At 43.8% G+C, this 18,531-nt stretch overlaps 1 protein-coding gene and 1 long non-coding RNA gene across 6 annotated transcripts in view; one reads left to right on the top strand and one right to left on the bottom strand.

Moving 5' to 3' along the window:
* Positions 1–18,531, top strand: part of nlk2 (nemo-like kinase, type 2) — a 75,598-nt gene that overhangs the window by 42,656 nt on the left and 14,411 nt on the right. For 3 of the 4 annotated variants that reach the window (XM_077610849.1, XM_077610847.1, XM_077610846.1), the window contains 2 exons: positions 4,950–5,036; positions 9,844–10,042. In XM_077610849.1, coding sequence (XP_077466975.1) covers positions 4,950–5,036; positions 9,844–10,042 — 286 coding nt within the window. Of the gene's footprint in view, positions 1–4,949; positions 5,037–9,843; positions 10,043–18,531 lie in introns of those variants that run through there. The other variant, XR_013303500.1, reaches the window with a different exon arrangement.
* LOC144083235 (uncharacterized) overlaps positions 5,353–18,531 on the bottom strand; it is a 28,093-nt gene continuing 14,914 nt past the window's right edge. Inside the window, exon 2 of one of the 2 annotated variants that reach the window (XR_013303502.1) lies at positions 5,353–6,649. This is a non-coding gene — a long non-coding RNA (uncharacterized LOC144083235). The remainder of the gene's footprint in view (positions 6,650–18,531) is intronic. The other variant, XR_013303501.1, reaches the window with a different exon arrangement.

Raw genomic sequence — 18,531 nt, 5'->3', positions numbered from 1 at the left:
ACACAATAATGATTAAAAAAAATAAAAAAAAACATTATGCATGTTGTTTGGATATTAAACCTGGGCAATAAAACTAACGGTAATCATCGTCAAATATATTTTGTCAATAACAATGATAAATACAATGTTAAATTAAAATGTTTTTTTTTTCAAATTCAAGATACAGTGGTACCTCGAGATACGAACTTAATTCGTTCCGGGACTGAGCTCGTATGTCGATTCACTCGTAACTCAAATGAACGTTCCCCATAGAAATGAACTAAAAACAAATTAATTAGTTCCAACCCTCTGAAAAAACACCAAAAACAGGATATTGGATTAGAAAAACATTTTCATATGTACAAATTTGCCATCTATTAACAAAGTAACAAATAACTAGTGGTTTAATAGTACTAAAATGTGTTTAATAGTACTAAAATTAGACGGACTTCGCGGAGGGGAGAGAGAGAGGGACAGAGAGGGGGAGACTTTTTGCACGGCAACGCGCTCGTAACATAACATAAACAAATTTAAATGAACTTGGATTACAATGCAGACACTCAAAAATAAGTTTAATCTAACCCTATCCTAAACTTAATTCTAATTTTGTTTTAAATGTTTATACTTTTGTTCTCCCGAACGGGTTGGCTCTATTTGCCCCGCCTCCACTCTGACTTTCAGATGCAACCTATCAAGGGTAGTTTCCTTTTGTCTTCCCTTCAAAATATTCTGAAAATGATGCACACAAATGTCCTCACAATGGGATAACGCACGACCACTTGCCAACGAGAAGTAGGCGCCATTCGCACTGACTAACGGGAAAAAAACACAGAAAAAATGCAACGGAAAGTGCTCGCAGAGACATTACACGAGGGATTTGCGGGGAGAGAGACGGTGCCCATGATGTTCTTATGAGCAGCCTCTTGCGTCCGCTGTCTGCACGTATATCAAAAACCCCTAGGGTTCGATCGAACCCAGATGAAGAACTACTGCTCTAACGTGTACAGCACATCCCAGAAGAGGTTAATTATTGACTACCACAGGGCAAGATGTCATGGGAAGCCAATGAGAGATTCTTAAAGGGTAGGGCTGTTTTTAACAAAGACACGGAAGGGATTTCTTTCTTTTTGTAAAATCCCTCTTAAACACCTGGGCACAAACTGCAGCCTAATTGAAAATTTCCCTCACCCATTTTAACCCACTCTCCTAATTCTTTTCTTACTTATAAGGAGTTTCCCCATTTTAGTCTAACATTATGAAAAAGTTGCTAAAATCTAAAACTTGTTCACTTCGTTTAAAATGGGTTCAACTTTTATTTATTTATTTATTTATTTTTAAATGGCCACATGTGAGGTAAATTTACATAGTTTTTTGTGACGCTGAAAATAGTCTGTTTGGCAATGGTGATTTCTTCAGTTGATTATTTTATATATTTCTTATTGCACAGCAACTTTTGGTTTGAAGGCAAATTTATAAAAATAAAGATGCCTGTCAAATTTTCTGCAGGTTTAAAATCATATTTAATATTCTTTTTTAAAGTAGAGTAATGCCATTATTTTCATAATTGAATAAGGAGTAAAGTAATTTATTTACTGATTCACAGAAGTTTGAATTTTCAAAATTGAAAGACAAAAGATTTGCTAATTATTGATATTGACTTTTTTTAAAAACGTGATTCTCTTGTCATATCGCCCAAACCTATTGGAAATGATTAGCCAGCTCAATAAAAAGATGCCCTCAGGTTTGCCATTAGACATCCCCAAAATCATGCATAAATAATGAGGAAAGACACCCATCTGGATTTTCAATTGCCAGGAGGACGGGTGTTTAGGACCATTCCCTAACGACGTTCTGACCCTGCACTTCTTTTTTCTTCTTACTTTATTCCATTCGGTGGCCCTGATTAAATTCAACTCTAAAGGGAGGAGTGGATTACACAATTGAGACATCTGTGTGTGTGTTTTTATGTGCATGCGAGTTGAATCTTTAGCAGAGCTGCCTACTTCCGTCGACCGGTACTCGGATGATTCGCCTAAAGACATTTCGCTGACGGACGTTTGACAGATGGACAGGTCGCCGAACGGAGGTTTCACGGAAACGGGATTCGCGCTCTCGCCCCGCCCCCGGATCGTGTTTGTACAAGTTTTTCAACCTCGGCCCGTGGGCCATATACGGCCCATTAGGATTTTTAATCCGGCCCGCCGCCGGTGTTGTCCAAATTATAGTAACAATAAAGGATTCATTTCCCTTTGCCGCTCATCACTCTCAATTTATTAGTCTACCGTCAATGGCAGCCCGGGAATAAGCACTCTTGGGCGGGCATGTCAGCCCGGGAATAAGCACTCTTGGGCGGGCAGATGTAGCAGAACCGAGCCGTGAAATGACAGCAATCAGGTTAAATCCATCCTAAAACAGCATTTAATGATCAAATACAAATACTGGAGCTCTTTGGACGTTAGAACCGAGCCCAGGAAAGTGAATTCCTCGGTAAAATGTCGCGATGATTTCGCGATAAGGCAAAAAAACGTCTATATACGACCATTCGCCAAACATAATAATAATCGGACATAGGCCCTCTCGTCATTATCAACAACAACAAAAAAAAGCCTACTTGTCATCACACCCAGAAACTGCGTCTGACGAAATTGGTGGTGCTTCTCCATAAGCTGCGTTTACTCGGCAAAAGACCTAAATAAGTGATAGTTACGGAATCTTGTAATTTGGCATTCTGCTGTTATGGATACAGGTCGCTTACCTCTCAAAAAACGGGTCAAAATGCTCTCAAATTCGGTCAAATCCAGCCGAAAACAGCGTTTAATGATTAAATACAAATACTAGTATTTGTATATACAATACTAGTACAGTGGTACCTCGTCATACGACCGCTCGTCATACAAAATGCTCGTCTTACGGGGGAAATTTCGATCGAATAATTCGCCCGTTATGCGGTCAAAATTTCGTGATGCGACCAAGCCAGGTCTTTTTTGCATATCTTTCGTGTATAACAATATTTACGAGCACGGAACTAATTAATTCCGACGAGTTTCTCATACGACCAGGAAACGCACAACGCGCATGCAAAAAGAGGGCTTTCTGGGTAATGAAGTATACTCCTGCACACATCACCCATAGGCAATGGCAACCTTTCTCAGAATAAAACTTCATTACCCACAATCACTACGTGGGAAGCTCAGCTATGTCATTTCCTGTTATTCTTTCTTAGGAAAGGTCCCGCGATCGTTCCTTAAAGACTATTTCTCGTTGGCAAGTGGTCGTGCGTTATCCTATTGTGAGGACATTTGTGTGCATCATTTTGGGAATATTTTGAAGGCAATACAACAGCAAACAGTCCACCGATAGCGAACGTGAGGGCGGAGGCGTGGCAAACCGCCAACCCGAAAAACGAAGGTAACAAAAGATTACAACAAAATTAGAATTCAGTTTTGTGTAAAGTTACATTAAACGTATGTTTGAGTGTCTGTATATGTTAATCCAAGTTAATTTAAATTTGTTTGTTTCGTTTACGAGTGCGTTGTCGTGGAAAAAAAAAGGAACCCCCCGCCCACACCCCCAAACGTCTCTGTCTCCCGTCGGCGAAATCTGCCCAATTTTAGTTAGATTAAACACATTTTATTACTATTAAACCACTAGTTATGTGTTACTTTGTTAATAGATGGCGAATTAGAAGAAATAAAACATTTTTTCCAATCCAATATCCTGTTTTTGGTGTTTTTTCAGAGGGCTGGAACGAATTAATTTGTTTTCCATTCATTTCAATGGAAAACGTCCGCTCGAGTTACGAGAATCTCGTCATACGAGCTCAGTTCCGGAACGGATTAAGCTCGTATCTCGAGGTACCACTATATTTGTATTTAATCATTAAACGCATTTAGACGTTTTTTTTGCCTTATCGCGACATTTTACCGAGGAATTCACTTCCCTGGGCTCGGTTCCAATGCCCAAAGAGCTCCAGTATTTGTATTTGATCATTAAATGCTGTTTTAGGATGGATTTAACCTGATTGCTGTCATTTCACGGCTCGGTTCTGCTACATCTGCCCGCCCAAGAGTGCTTATTCCCAGGCTGACATGCCCGCCCATGAGTGCTTATTCCCGGGCTGCCATTAACGGTAGACTAATAAATTGAGAGTGATGAGCGGCAAAGGGAAATGAATCATTGATTTTTACTATAATTTGGACAACGCCGGCGGCGGGCCAAATTAAAAATCTTAACGGGCCGTATATGGCCCACGGGCCGAGGTTGAAAAACTTGTACACACACGATCCGGGGGCGGGGCGAGCGCGCGAAACCTCCATTCGGCCGAATGACCGTTCGGTGGAACGTCCATTCGGCGACCTGTCCATCTGTCAAACGTCCGTCGGCGAAACGTCTTTAGGCGAATCATCCGGCCACGCCGTCGACCCCATTTCAGGAGTACCCTTGTCCTATTTCCGGAGTGAATGCGATTCACGCAAAATTGATATAAAATGTAAAAAAAATAAGCGTAGGACAATTTCAATCAAACTGTTATTATCATGATTTTACATTAATTGAAATATTGTGTTTTTGCAAACTATTGAGAAAGTACAGCATAATGAAAACAAGTTCGTCTTTGTGTTTGGGTCCTTCTACGTGCGCTTTATAGTCAGTAATTCCGACATGTGTCACGCTGGAGTCGCAATTGCATGTTGTGCAATGTGCAAATGTCAGTCCTTTTGGAGACGGCTTCAACATGGGATATTTTACAAGTTCCTTGTCCATCAATATTTTCTGTCATATTTCTAGCCTTTCTAATGCTCTATGAATGAAGGACAGGGACATTGTTTTTAACGCCACTCTATGTAGTCCAGCATTGAAAAATGGTTGTTTAGATTATTTCCTTTTACTGTTTTTATGTTGTTATTTTATCATGTACCAACAACTGAAGGAGATGCAAGGTGATTCATACGTATTTTTTTCTTGGTTTACAGCCAGCTCTTCCTGTTCTTTACACTTTGTCCAGTCAAGCAACACATGAAGCTGTTCACCTTCTCTGCAGGATGCTAGTGTTTGATCCGGTGAGTTCTTATAGCCCACGATATTAGACTTATTCGTTATATTCAGAATATTACCTCTTCCAAATCCTCACTGGACAGAGCTAGAACTACAAATTAGTTTGTTGATACTCCAACCTTATTTTTCGTGTTTGGATTAGTCCTTACTCTACCCTACAAAATTAATTGGTTCCAGAACTTTTTTCTTAACTTTGATTTTTCGTAACTTTATATCTAAATTCTGTAATTCGTTCCACGGTCCTAAAAAAACGACCAACTAAACCCTTTAAAATGATCAGTGTCCCACTTTTGTATGAAAGATGTGAGAAACAGTCAAAAATGAAAGAGAAGGATAAGAAAATTATTTATCAATGTATTTAAATGAATAACAAGCTTGCAAAAACATGTTTTATCCATTAGTACCTTGCAGTAAGGAGGTAGCTAACACAAACACATACAGAGAAAACACATCTAATCAACTTCAAATTATGAATTAAAAACAACTTAGCATTTGATAGGTTCATCCAATTGTAGTTTTATCCTTAGGTTTTTCCGTATTCCGCTTTCAATAAAAAGGCATCGGAAGTCATATCTTTGTTTAATTCTTGCAAGAGAGAATACATCCATCCGCGTCTCCGGCCAAGATCATTCTAACAACTCGAAGTCCGTTTCGCTAATTTAATCATAAGATTTTCACGCCATGCCCCACAGAAGTCTAAACATTCGTAGAGTCTCACAACAATTTTGTACAGTTATCAAAACAATTGTAGGACCTGTCGAATCGTCTCACAACAATGTTGTACAGTTATCAAAACAATCGTAGGACCTGTCGAATCTTCCCAAGCGAGTTTCGATGCGAACCCTTCAGCGAAGAGGGGCTTCCCAAAACAGTCCTTGGTTCCCAAGAGCGCTTGTTGTGAGTCCATCTTCCGAAGCCGTAAACAGTCCTCAGTTCCCAAGAGCACCTGTCCTGAGTCCTCCGAAGCCGAAAACAGTTCGCAGTTCCCAAGAGCAATTGTTGTGAGACCTCTCCATGCCCTGTCCTCTTGATGTGAACCAGTCCTTACTTTAGCAAGGCATGCATTAAAATGGCTTTTATTAATGCAAATAACTCTAACATAAAAGCACAGCGTTCAACACATATATGTATTGTTTAATATTGTTACACATTCAGGATGAGCATTACTATTCCTAATAAGTAAATATATTGATTAATATAGTAAGCATGTTTATAATAAGGCTTTCTATTCCTAAGTAAGCATTGCAAACACATTTATAATAATGATTATCCCAACAGCATTAATTAGTTCTGTACAGAGAGGCCATGCCAAGGAGTTAGACTTGTTGCTTTTAATGCTTCCTTCTGCTTCAATAGCATAGCGATGCTAGTAGGTGGATTACGGCCGGCCGTATTGCCTTTGCAATATTAGTCAACCGCATGGCCCTTTCTTCTCTTTTGGTTTTCGATGAATAACAGAGCCCGTTTATTCATTTCATTGAAGTCCTTGAGTTCAGAGAATAGACTGCATTTCAACATTATGTTGGTACATGTGTCTTTTCATGCTGTCAAGTTCGCCATTGGACATTCCCAAATTCATGCACAAATAATGAGGAAAAGACTGTCTTCTGGAATTTTCCTGAGAAATGGGCAAAACACATAGGAAGCAAAAGTCATCGCCATTGAGTTGAAATCGAACACATAGGGCGCGACAACACAGCAAGCAACAACCACAGGCCCGCGCTCTGCCTGTGTGTCATAGCGTGTCTGATTGGTGATTAATTTGAAGGGAACCGATGTCTTTTGACGAAACTGCGCTGAGGAAGAAGGTTTTGTGGGAAATAAAGGGAGATACAGTAATTCGATTATCGCGGTTAATGTAGACCAGACATGGCCGCGATAAACTAAAAACTGCAAAGTAGTGTCACCCCTATTAAAAAAATAAAATAAATAAATATATACATATAATTTTTTAAACTTCAGTGCTGAGTCCTAGTAGCAATCGGAGGACAGAGGAGTGGCTTCCGCTGGCGAGTTTCAGCGTGGATTTTCATATTTTTATGAACTTAAAAAACATTTAATAAAAAAAACGTATGTGATGTAGTGAAACCGCGAAAATTGAAGCCGCGATATTCGAGGGATTACTGTACAACAGGGGTCACCAAACTACGGCCCGCGGGCCGGATCCGGCCCGCCGGCACATTTAGACCGGCCCTCTGAACAATACCAGAGACGCTATCGGATTTATTTTCCTATTTGGCCTTGAAGACTGGGACGTTTTAATCTTGTGTTTGGTTCATTGCACCCCTGCTGAGCCCACAAATCATCACAGTGAAGCGGGCCTTCGCATTGCTCCTTTGGTGACACGCGCGGGGAGGGTGTTTGCCTTTGATGCATGCGGGCATTCCACCGTTGCATGCGTGAGCAGAGTGTTAGCGAGACATCTGGACGATCGCAGGTGAGGGCGCAGCCCTGGGGCCATCACTATTGCGATGCTATTCAAGCATATAAAAACTGTGCAACCGGAACCTGTTTGAGAACGGAATAATGGCGAAAAGGTTAGTTAAGAGAAAAATTGATTCAGAATGCAGGGTATTTAACCTGCAGTGGACAAACGATTATTTTTTTGTTAAATGCAAAGAAAAGGCTGTTTTTCTCATCTGTCAAGAGACGGTGGCAGTATTCAAAGAATACAATCTTCGCCGGCACTATGAATCCCGTCACAAAGACAAGTACGATAGCGTGCAAGGCCAAATACGAGCAGACAAACTCTCAAAGCTAAAAGTTGGAATATTATCTCAGCAGACTACATTTCTACGCCAAGCTCAGCTGAACCAGGCATCCGTTCGGGCCAGCTTTCGGGTTGCTAAACTGATAGCAAGCAACGGTAAGCCTTTCACTGACGGAGAGTTTTTTTAAGAAATGTATGGATGTTGTCGTGGAGGAAGTGTGTCCCGAGAAGAAAGATGCATTTAATGGCGTAAGTCTGTCGGCGAGTACAATCGCCAGACGCGTTGAATAAATCGGGAGTAATGTATATGCCCAGCTGCAGCAGAAGACGAAAGAATTTGACTTTTTTTCATTAGCACTGGATGAAAGCACGGACGTGCAAGACACAGCGCAACTGCTCATTTTTATTCGTGGAGTTAGCGCAAACTTTGAGATTTGCGAGGATCTGGCAGCCCTCCAAAGTCTCAAATGGACTACAACAGGAGAGGATATTTTTGACAAAGTGTGCCAAACCATGGAGAAGTTGGACCTGGACTGGTTAAAGCTAGCTAGCATCACGACTGACGGGGCTCCTAGCATGGTGGCTGAAACTCGCGGTCTAATAATGGGACGCATGAACCGGGAGTTGGAAAAAAGGGGTCTCATCGCCCCGCTACGAGTCCACTGCCAAATTCACCAGCAAGCACTGTGCTGCAAAATGTTGACGTGGGATTCTGTAATGACGGTTGTGGTGTCGTGCATAAACTTCAGAGCAAAGGGAGAAGATTGTGCATGGCACAACAGAAAGTTAATGTTCCATGGCTTTTTTTTTCTATGAAGAACCCAGAGAGAGTTATTTAGTTATTATTTATTTCATAAATAGTGTTATTTATTTCCTTTTTTTTTCTGTGAAGAACTCAGAGAGGGTTATTTAGTTATTATTTATTTCATTAATAGTGTTATTATTTGTTTCCTGACTTTTTTTCTGTAAAGAACCTGGAAATGGTTATTTGGTTGTGTGGCTTTCTGGAAAACAATAAATTTTTTGAGCTCCCCTACGATCGTCACACTTTTTCTGTTACAAACTGAGACCGGCCCCCCATCAGAGAAGGGAAAGGTTATGTGGCCCTCACAGGAAAAAGTTTGGGGACCCCTGCTGTACAACCTTGCTTGATTAAACAAACTGACAAGTAAGGACCCTGGATACACACCATCTTAAAACTAGGATAGTCAACCTCATTGTAGAATACCACTGTTTTATTTATTTATTTTTTTATCCCAGAAAACTTGTTAAGTATTAGAAAGTACTATGGCTGGGGACTCGGTCGTTTGGTCGACGGTCTTTTGGTCGCCCGGAAGGTTATTGATAATTACCATTTAAATCGTTGCTCAAATTCTCTAAATACAAACTGCGAATTATTATTAAGTCATACGTAATGCCCTATTAATTATTAGGCTAAAGAAAAGCTCCAAATTTCCCGTACTTTTATTGTGTTTTGTTGGAGAACTTGTTAAGACCCTGACTGACTTCCTCTCCTAAGGGGACAACTCATGTACATACAAACTCTTATACACTCACACGTCCGCTCAGTGAAACTGCTCAGCGCCATTGTTGGCTTTTATTGATGCGTAGACCGTGTTTTTTACCTTGTTATGTCGCCGGTCTTTTGGTCGCCCGTTGTTTGGATCCGGGCGACCAAAAGACCGGCGACCAAAAGACCGGCGACCAAAAGACGGCGACCAAAAGACCGGCGACCAAACGACCGCACGCGCTATGGCTATTCACAAACTGCTAAAATTATGTGCTCCTCTTTGTTGGCAAACTGTGAAACGCGCACATATTGTCTGCTGTCATCGCAGGTAAATCAACAAGCCCATTGCGGATTGATTTATTGTTTCCTATTGTTTTTATTCGGGTCACAGGCTCGTGTGCACATACACATGCACTATTCATCCCGTGTCCCTTCGCCACGAAAGGGAGGTAATTTTCGCCTCGTCGTGGTAATGACTTCAAATGAATTCAACGTGAGCGACGTCACCTCTCGTATGGCTTGCCCATAACAGCTGGCCTAAGATTCTTCTTATCGTGCCTTATATGAAGCCACCTTTCTTTATGGTCCCCAGTCAAAGCGGATTTCAGCAAAGGATGCCTTGGCGCACCCTTACCTGGATGAGGGTCGACTGCGCTACCACACATGCATGTGCAAGTGTTGCTACACAACATCCTCTGGCCGCGTTTACACAAGTGACTTTGAGCCGGTCACTAACCCCAAGTTTGATGATGGCTTTGAGAAGAATCTAAGCTCTGTGAGACAAGTCAAAGGTAAGACTTTAAAATGTGTTGATGGGAACGTACTGCTTTGTTAGGATATTGTTTCTTTTTTGGTTCGGTGTCATAGACAGGGCTAGCTGAACTGTTGACACAACTTTCACTACATTTGATTGTTTATTTGGTTATAGTTTAGCGCAGGGGTCTCAAACTTGCGGCCCGCGGGCCAACTGCGGCCCTCGGGACGATAATTTGCGGCCCCCGTCTTAATATGAAAGATCGATTTTTTTTTTTTAATTTTTTTTTTTTTTTTTTTTTTTTTTAACCCCTTTCCCCATGATGGCGCCGTTTAAGTGGCAGCCAGTGGCAGTAGCTCTGTCCACTCATGTTTTTCTTGTTTTACAGCATGTTTTACATGAAAAATTAGAGGGAACATTGACATGCACCTGCTTGTGGCAGGTGTGATACTGGTGTGCCGATAGCGAGCAATGATGATGTCGTGACCGGATGATTCGCCTAAAGACGTTTCGCCGACGGACGTTTGACAGACGGACAGGTCGTACTAGTATTTGTTAGTTTAATGATTAAATACAAATACTAGTATTTGTATTTAATCATTAAACGCTGTTTTCAGCTGGATTTGACCGAATTTGAGAGCATTTTGAGCCGTTTGGCGAATGGACGTCTATAGACGTTTTTTTGCCTCCATCGCGATATCATCCAGTATTTGTATTTAATCATTAAATGCTGTTTTAGGATGGATTTGACCCGATTGCTGTCATTTTACGGCTCGGTTCTGCTACATCTGCCTGCCCAAGGTCTTTAGGCGAATCATCCGAGTACCGATGATGTCGCTCACACTGGTACTCAGTGCGCTCAGGGAGGTTGTCTTTCTGCTCAGACCAACAAAAAATTAGAGGGAACTTTGGTTCGGAGCTGAATGAACCAATCACGGTGAGGTATACGGCTCTGGAGGACGGGACATCGGCCGGGCTGTCCAGTGCCTCGCTCACTCACCCATTCATTCCTCCAATCAGCTGGGCGGAGGAGAGGCCGTGAGGCCGATCACTCCGCTCGGCACGCACACTCCTCCGCTGCTCTCAGCATAGAACTGAATGAGGCGCTATGATCCGTGATCCAGCCTGTGTCAGTGTCTGTAGCCATCTCCGCGATTGAAACGGAGAGCGAAAGTGCACATGCGCCACAAACCCGCGCGACTGAATGTGAAAGATCAACCCGAGACTCATTCCAAGTGGAAAAACATATTACAGAGCCCCAGAGATGTCTCTTTCAAAGCCTGCCGTGAAGAGAAAGGTCGGTGATGAGCACAGACAGTTTCAAGAAAAGTGGGGAGTGCAATATTTCTTTGTTGAACACAGGGGCACCCCGACGTGTCTCATTTACACTGAAAAAGTTGCGGGGCACAAGGAATACAATTTGAAACGTAATTGTACTACGAGACATGCTGAGGAGTACGAAAAATACCAGGGAGATGAGAGAGCCAACCAGGTTGCCAGTCTTAAAACACGTCTTCTGAGGCAACAGGATCTCTTCAAGAAGGCTACCAAAGACAGTAATGCAGCAGTCAAAGCTAGCTACGCCGTTTGTGAGTTGATTGATCCTGTGCTAAGTGATCCCAAATGGCTCATTGACTTGGCTTTTCTTGTTGATATCACACATGAGCTTAATGTACTGAACAAGAAGCTACAAGGCCAGGGGCAACTTGTCAGTGCTGCCTATGACAACGTGAGAGCATTCTGCACTAAACTTGTGTTATGGAAAGCCCAGCTCTCTCAGACAAACCTTTGCCATTTCCCAGCATGCAAGGCTCTCGTGGATGCAGGCACACCATTCAGTGGTGAGAAGTATGTTGAGGCCATTTCGAAGCTACAGGAGGAATTTGATCACAGATTTGCAGACTTCAAGACACACAAAGCCACATTTCAAATTTTTGCGGACCCCTTCTCCTTTGATGTGCAAGATGCCCCTCCTGAGCTTCAAATTGAGCTCATTGACCTGCAGTGCAACTCTGCACTCAAAGCCAAGTTCAGGGAGGTGAGTGGAGAAGCAGACAAGCTTGGGCAATTTTTGAGAGAGTTGACCCCCAGCTTCCCTGAACTTTCCCGAAGGTTCAAACGGACCATGTGCCTTTTTGGGAGCACATACTTGTGTGAGAAGCTCTTCTCCACCTTGAACTTCAATAAGTCCAAGTACAGGTCCAGACTTACTGATGAGCATCTTCAAGCTCTACTGAGGGTCTCCACTGCTTCCTCCCTCAAGCCAAATGTGACTATGTGAGAAGAAGCGCTGCCAGGTCTCTAGCAGCAAGGAGTAGGCAAGAGAAGCCGTGTTCAGAATATTTCATGTTCAATGTTCCATTCAAGTTCAGAAAGTTAAAGGTTAAAGAGCTGTTAATACAGACATTTGAAACGGAATAAAAATAATTCATTTTCTCTACTTAGCCAGCCAGTGTATATCTACTGTATGCTCATTAGTATTATTTGGTTTTGTATTACTGATTGATTTATTTTTTATTCATCTTTAAGTTAATTTATTTAATTCATTATTTTTTGTTAAAAAATAAAGATATTTGATAACGTTGGAATGTTTTATCAGTGCTTTTCTTGTGGAAATCCTGATGCGGCCCAGTCTCACCCAGACTCGGCCTCTAGCGGCCCCCAGGTAATTTGAGTTCGAGACCCCTGGTTTAGCGTATCTCATTACGAGCGAGCACATTTTCTGCACTTAGCCTGGCTTCCTATATTTAAATGAGCGAAGATATGGGGGAGTGTGGTTATACAGATTTAGAAGGGATAAAAAAAGTATTGGGTAGTTAAAACTAAATTTAAAAAGAAATAAAACAAAATTGTAAAGCTCATACTCAACGTAAACCAGATTTTGAAATAAAATTAATAATTTTTTACACTTAAAAAATATTATCAGCAAATGAATTCAACATGAATATGAAAAACATTTAAGTGTCTCCCCACAGACAGATGAGATGACTTTCAGTATCTAAATGACCACCATAAGGATAAATGGTATGGATCACGATTTGGAATCATCTTTGTCAAGTATGTTAGAAACATGGACTTGGTCTCACGGATATGGATGGCATGTCAAGTATAACATCAAACAATGCATTATAACAAGATAACATCTAGGAAGAAGCTGCTGGTTCAGCCGTAGAGACAAAGTGTTGATTGTGCTAGCATTAGCTTGTTAGCAGAAGAAGTTTTTCCGCTCCTACGAAACGGATCTTTCAACTTCCCCATGCCCGCGACTACAAGATCTAAAAATAACAGACCTCCAAGTTCAACTGCTGCACCGACCTGCACATGTAAGTGCAGTTTCTGTGATGATCGCTTTGTAGATCTCCAGAAAAAGTATGACCAGCTGCAGCAAGCTTTCTCCGAGATGCAAATTAAGCTGGATGAAATATCAAAGGCGAGCTCTGTATGCAAAGCCACACCGCAGAGTCTGCCTGTTGCCCCCTGCACGTATGCTGAACAAGCAGCAAATTGCCACATGCCAAAAAAGAAGAGGAAGGCAAAAAAGACGAAACAGGCTCCTGAGCAATCTTCAGCCGCGAAGTTTAGCACTGACGAGGCGGCCGATCATGATGATGACTACGAGTCAGCCTGCTTAGACACCGCAGATGGCAGTGACATCATCGGTAGGCAAAGTTATGTGCCTAAACCTCAAGCCCCATCAAATCCAATTGCTTTCGCGAGATCCAGTAATGAGGCTGTGTCGGAACGCGAGAGGAGTGTGATAATTTATGGTGTTCCCGAGTCGCCCGAACTCCCAGCTGTTGGCAGTGCGCTGAAAGATCGCGAGTTTGCCAAATTTTGTATCAAGTCGATCATGGAGACACTGGCACGCGGGGCATCTCTCTCACTCGGAAGATCGGTGAGGCTTGGACGCGAGCCGCCATCCTCTGCTGACGCGCACCCCCGTACATTAAAGATGACTCTTGGCACTCCATCTGATGTCGAGACCTTCTTAACAAGCGCCAAGAAAATCCAATGGCCAGATCTCGAACTGGATTTTCGGAAGGAGTACTCTTTGACGGCGCAACCCCGTAGCAGAGCTGGCAGTGAGACGTCAGAAGGGCGAAAGAGGTCTGTGGATCCGCAACGGCCAACTAGCCCTGACAAGCTACATCCACCCGCCACTGAAGGTGACCACAGAGACTCAGAACAACTGGGTGACGGTGAGGTAACAAGGGATGGCGGTGGCCCACCCCTAGTCATCATCTACACCAACGCGTGCAGTTTGATCTCCAAGTTCAGTGACCTCTTCAGTATTGTATCAAGAATCAAGCCTGATTTGATCGTCATTACTGAAACTTGGCTAAGCTCTGAAGTGCACGATGCTGAGATAAACCTGGTGGACTACATCCCCTTCCGGTGCGACAGACGAGACAGACGTGGTGGTGGAGTTATCATCTATGCTAAAGTGCTAAAGCCCTCCCTTTGTCCTCTCCCTCCCGCTGCTCAACAGACCGACTTCTTCGAGGTTGTGCGATGCAATATAACTGTGGGTAGAGTCTGTCTGCCTATCCACAAGCTACTGCCGAAGACGACAACCACGTAATCAGTGCAATTCGCTCGGTTTCATCACACCAAGACTGCCTTATTATTGGCGACTTCAACGCACCATCAATAGACTGGAGCGATGTTGTCTGCTTATCACCCGACCGGTTCGATCAGGCACTCCTCGACACAGTTGAGAACTGCTTTTTAACACAGCATGTTGCAGCTCCAACGCGCTTCCGCAGTAACCAACGCCCGTCTCTTCTGGACCTGGTACTCATGTGCTACCCGTCGTCGGTATCGTCTCTCACATCCTCCCGCCGCTCTCCATGTCTGACCATGTGGTACTTAAATTCAATTGGCACGCAACAATTCCGGCCTTACAGATTGAGATGCTTCCGAAGAGAAGGTTTTCTGCCCTGAATCATCAGGCGGAGGCTTCCGAGGCTGTTGACTGGTCTTCCTTCATGGAGATCACTTCAGTCGGCGAGCTGTGGACATCGTTGAAACAATCCATACTCCGGGTGACGGAGCTTTCAGTACCATTGTCGATGCCACGGCACCAGAAGCACAAACCCTGGGCGACGCTAAAGGTGAAGCGGGAACGGACTCTCAGAGATGTTGTTTGGCGCGAATTCCAGGAACGAGGCACGGCGGCAGCGTATGAGGTCTACAAGCAGCAACGAAATAGAGCAGTGTTCACTGAAAGGCAAGAGCGAAACAATTATGAACTGAGGTTAGCGCAGTATCTCGTGCAAACCCCAAACGCTTCTTTGCCCATGTTCAAGCCAACAAACGTCTACACAATCAAGTGGTTAAACTCAAGGATGCTGATGGGGTCGGTGTCGCGGATGCAGAGGGGCAAAGTTCTCTTTTTGCTCGGGTGTACGCAGACATTTACAAAGTCGATGATAGGCGACCAGCACCTCCATTTGCTCGGGATGTTCCCCCAATGCCTGCAGTTGCCATTACACCTCCTGAAGTCTACCGAGCCTTGATGTGTCTGGACGCCACTAAAAGCCATGGTCCTGATGGTATTCACCCGAGGTCCTCCAGGCACTCGCTCCGACCATAGCACTTCCCCTCGCTCATCTCTTCACACTGTCCTTGCAATCAGGTGACATCCCCGAAGACTGGAGACGAGCCGTCATCTGCCCTATCCACAAGAAAGGAGACCGAGAAGACCCGTTGAATTACCGACCGGTCTCCCTCACTTCAGTGATCTGCAAGATGTTCGAATCTATCATCAAAACGTCCATGATGGCCCATCTCCAGAACGCAGCGGTGATCTCCGACAGTCAACATGGCTTCGTGTCCAAGAGATCCTGCCTCACCAACTTGCTGATGATGGAGGAATGGGTCACTCAAATAATGGACGATCGACAAATTGCTGACCTGGTGGTCTTCCTGGACTTCGCCAAGGCGTTCGATTCGGTCAACCATCGCTTGCTACTCCGCAAGCTGGAAGCTTATACGATTCACCCAGCGGTCGTGAGGTGGATTGGTGCGTTTTTGGCTGGCCGCACCTTTCAAGTTCAAGTCAACGGCACACTCTCGGAGACTCACAACGCCCCCAGCGGTGTCCCCCAAGGCTCTTGGACCACTGTTGTTTTTGGTGTTTGTCAACGACCTGCCAGAGCACATCTCCCAGCGGGTTCTCCTCTTTGCTGATGATGTGAAGCTCGTTGCCCCCCGGAGTGACTTCGAGGACCTGCGTAGGTGCCGTCATCACGTGTGGAGATGTCGAACCTGTGGGACTTGCAGCTCAACATCACTAAATGCAGTCATTTGGCTATTGGGGCTCTTCCTGATGCACCTCTCGATTTTGAACCGGGACGTCTGGAACTGGAACGATCTCAACGGTGCAAAGATCTGGGCATCATTGTCGATTCCACTTTCAAACCAACTGCCCAATGCATCCAATCAGCCAACAAAGCTCGCGGAGTGCTGTTCCTGATGTTCCGGTCCTTTGCCATCATCACTGCAGACATCTTCCTTCCGCTGTATGTTTCCCTGGTGAGGCCCATTCTCGAGTATGGTGAACAAGCTGCATCACCGTACCTCGCCAGGGACATCCAGCATCTGGAGCGGGTCCAGAGACTTGTAACGAGGATGGTCCGCGGCCTCAGCACAATGTCCTACGAGGAAAGATGCCAGCGACTCAATCTTCCGACCCTTGAGGCTAGGCGTTTGCGAGGAGACCTGATACTGGCCTACAACATTCTCCACGGTAACTACAACATGCCCCGTGATCTCTTCTTCACGCCCGCACCTGATTGAGGTCTGAGGGGTCATCCATGGAAGGTGTATCCTCGCAGGTTCCGGTTAAATCGGCGGAAGGCTGCTTTTTCGGTGCGCATCGCCGGACCTTGGAACCGGCTTCCGCAGAGTGTGGTCGAGAAGCCGACGGTCGCTCAGTTCAAGAAAGCTCTGAATGACGTGTTGGCCGTGAACCAGTGACAACACCGTGTTTTCTACACACTTCTTTTATCTTCTTTACATGGCCCTTAGCCTTTGTGCATTGCTTTTCGCCAATAAATTGAATTGAATTGAAGTACTAACATGGATGTAGAGAGCTATTTAGCTGGGTAAGAATTGATGTTGTGTATTGGTGCTGTGCAATGACAGATGTTTTAAAGTTGGAAGAGATTTGTCCACAAGAGAATTATCCCCCTAACCCTAACATCATACAAAAATGCAATTATTACACAGTATAAAGTAGAACCTGACTAATCAAACGGTAACCTGAAAAGTTAAATCAGTGAAAATTTTTATTTCAGACATTTTGACATCAAGTATCACTGTTGAACATATCAATGATCGGAACTGAATCAAGCACACCACCACACATAATTCAAACTGTAAACATAAAAAGTGGTTTTAGGTCAAAGTGCTGGTTCAAGTATCTAAGAAAAACAAAATTTCCACAGAATACAAATAACACTGCCAAATTTTGGGAAAAATGCTATTAGGAAGATTGTGGATAAATAACTTAAATAATTCTCATCTCATTTTCTGAACTGCTTTATCCTCACTAGGGTCGTGGGGTTTGCACATTTGAACCCAGGTCGCCCACCGTGAGGCCAACGCGCTAACCACTCAGCCACCTGACCACCCTGCTTTAAATCATCTGTTTTGCAATATTGATGCTATTTATTTATTTTTATGTAGTACAGAAATGTTTGGATTTGTCACAGATTATTTTAAGTATTTTCTGAAAACAAGTTTTTTTAAAAATAAAAACAGTATCAGTACAGTATCAGACTGTAATAGGAGTACTTCAGTTGAAGTTTATGGGTAGTCTAGTAAATTTCAGAGGTGGATTGATGCTTTGTAATACCCAGTTTTAAAAAATATATATTTTCTTTAACAAATTGAGTCCCCTAGATGAGTCATCACCTTATCGTGGTGGTGGGGCCTGTGAACCCCAATGATCCTAGGAGCTATGTTGTCTGGGTTCTTATGCCTCTGGTGGGGTCTCCTATGGCAAACTTGTCCTAGGTGACGGACCAGACAAAGAATGACTCTAAAGACCTCTTATGACGAACAAAAATATTGAACTGGGTTTTTCCTCGCCTGGACACGGGTCACTGGCGTCCCTCTCTGGAGCCAGGCCTGGAGGTGGGAAAGGAAGGCGAGTACTTGGTGACCGGAACTGCACCCATGGTGTTCGGCTTGGCACACCCCAAAGAGGTTACGTGGATTCCCCTCCCCATGGGCTCACCACCTGTGGGAGGGGCCAAAGAGGTCGGGTGCACAGATATTTGGGCGGCAGCCAAAGGAGGAGTCCTTGGCGGTCCGAGCACCGACTGCAGAAACTGGCTATTGGGACATGTAATGTCACCTCTGGTTGGGAAGGAGGCTGAGCTATTGTGTGAGGTTGAGAAGTCCCGGCCCGATATAGTCGGGCTCACCTTTATGCACCGTTCGGGGTCTGATACCACTCCTCTGAAGGGGGTTTGGACACTTTTCCACTTTGGAATCGACCATGGTGAAAGGTAACAA

Source organism: Stigmatopora argus, chromosome 10, assembly GCF_051989625.1.
Source record: "Stigmatopora argus isolate UIUO_Sarg chromosome 10, RoL_Sarg_1.0, whole genome shotgun sequence".
In the NCBI taxonomy this organism is placed as follows: domain Eukaryota; kingdom Metazoa; phylum Chordata; class Actinopteri; order Syngnathiformes; family Syngnathidae; genus Stigmatopora; species Stigmatopora argus.
Note: the sequence above shows the minus strand (reverse complement) of the source record. Positions and strands in the feature narration are given on the sequence as shown.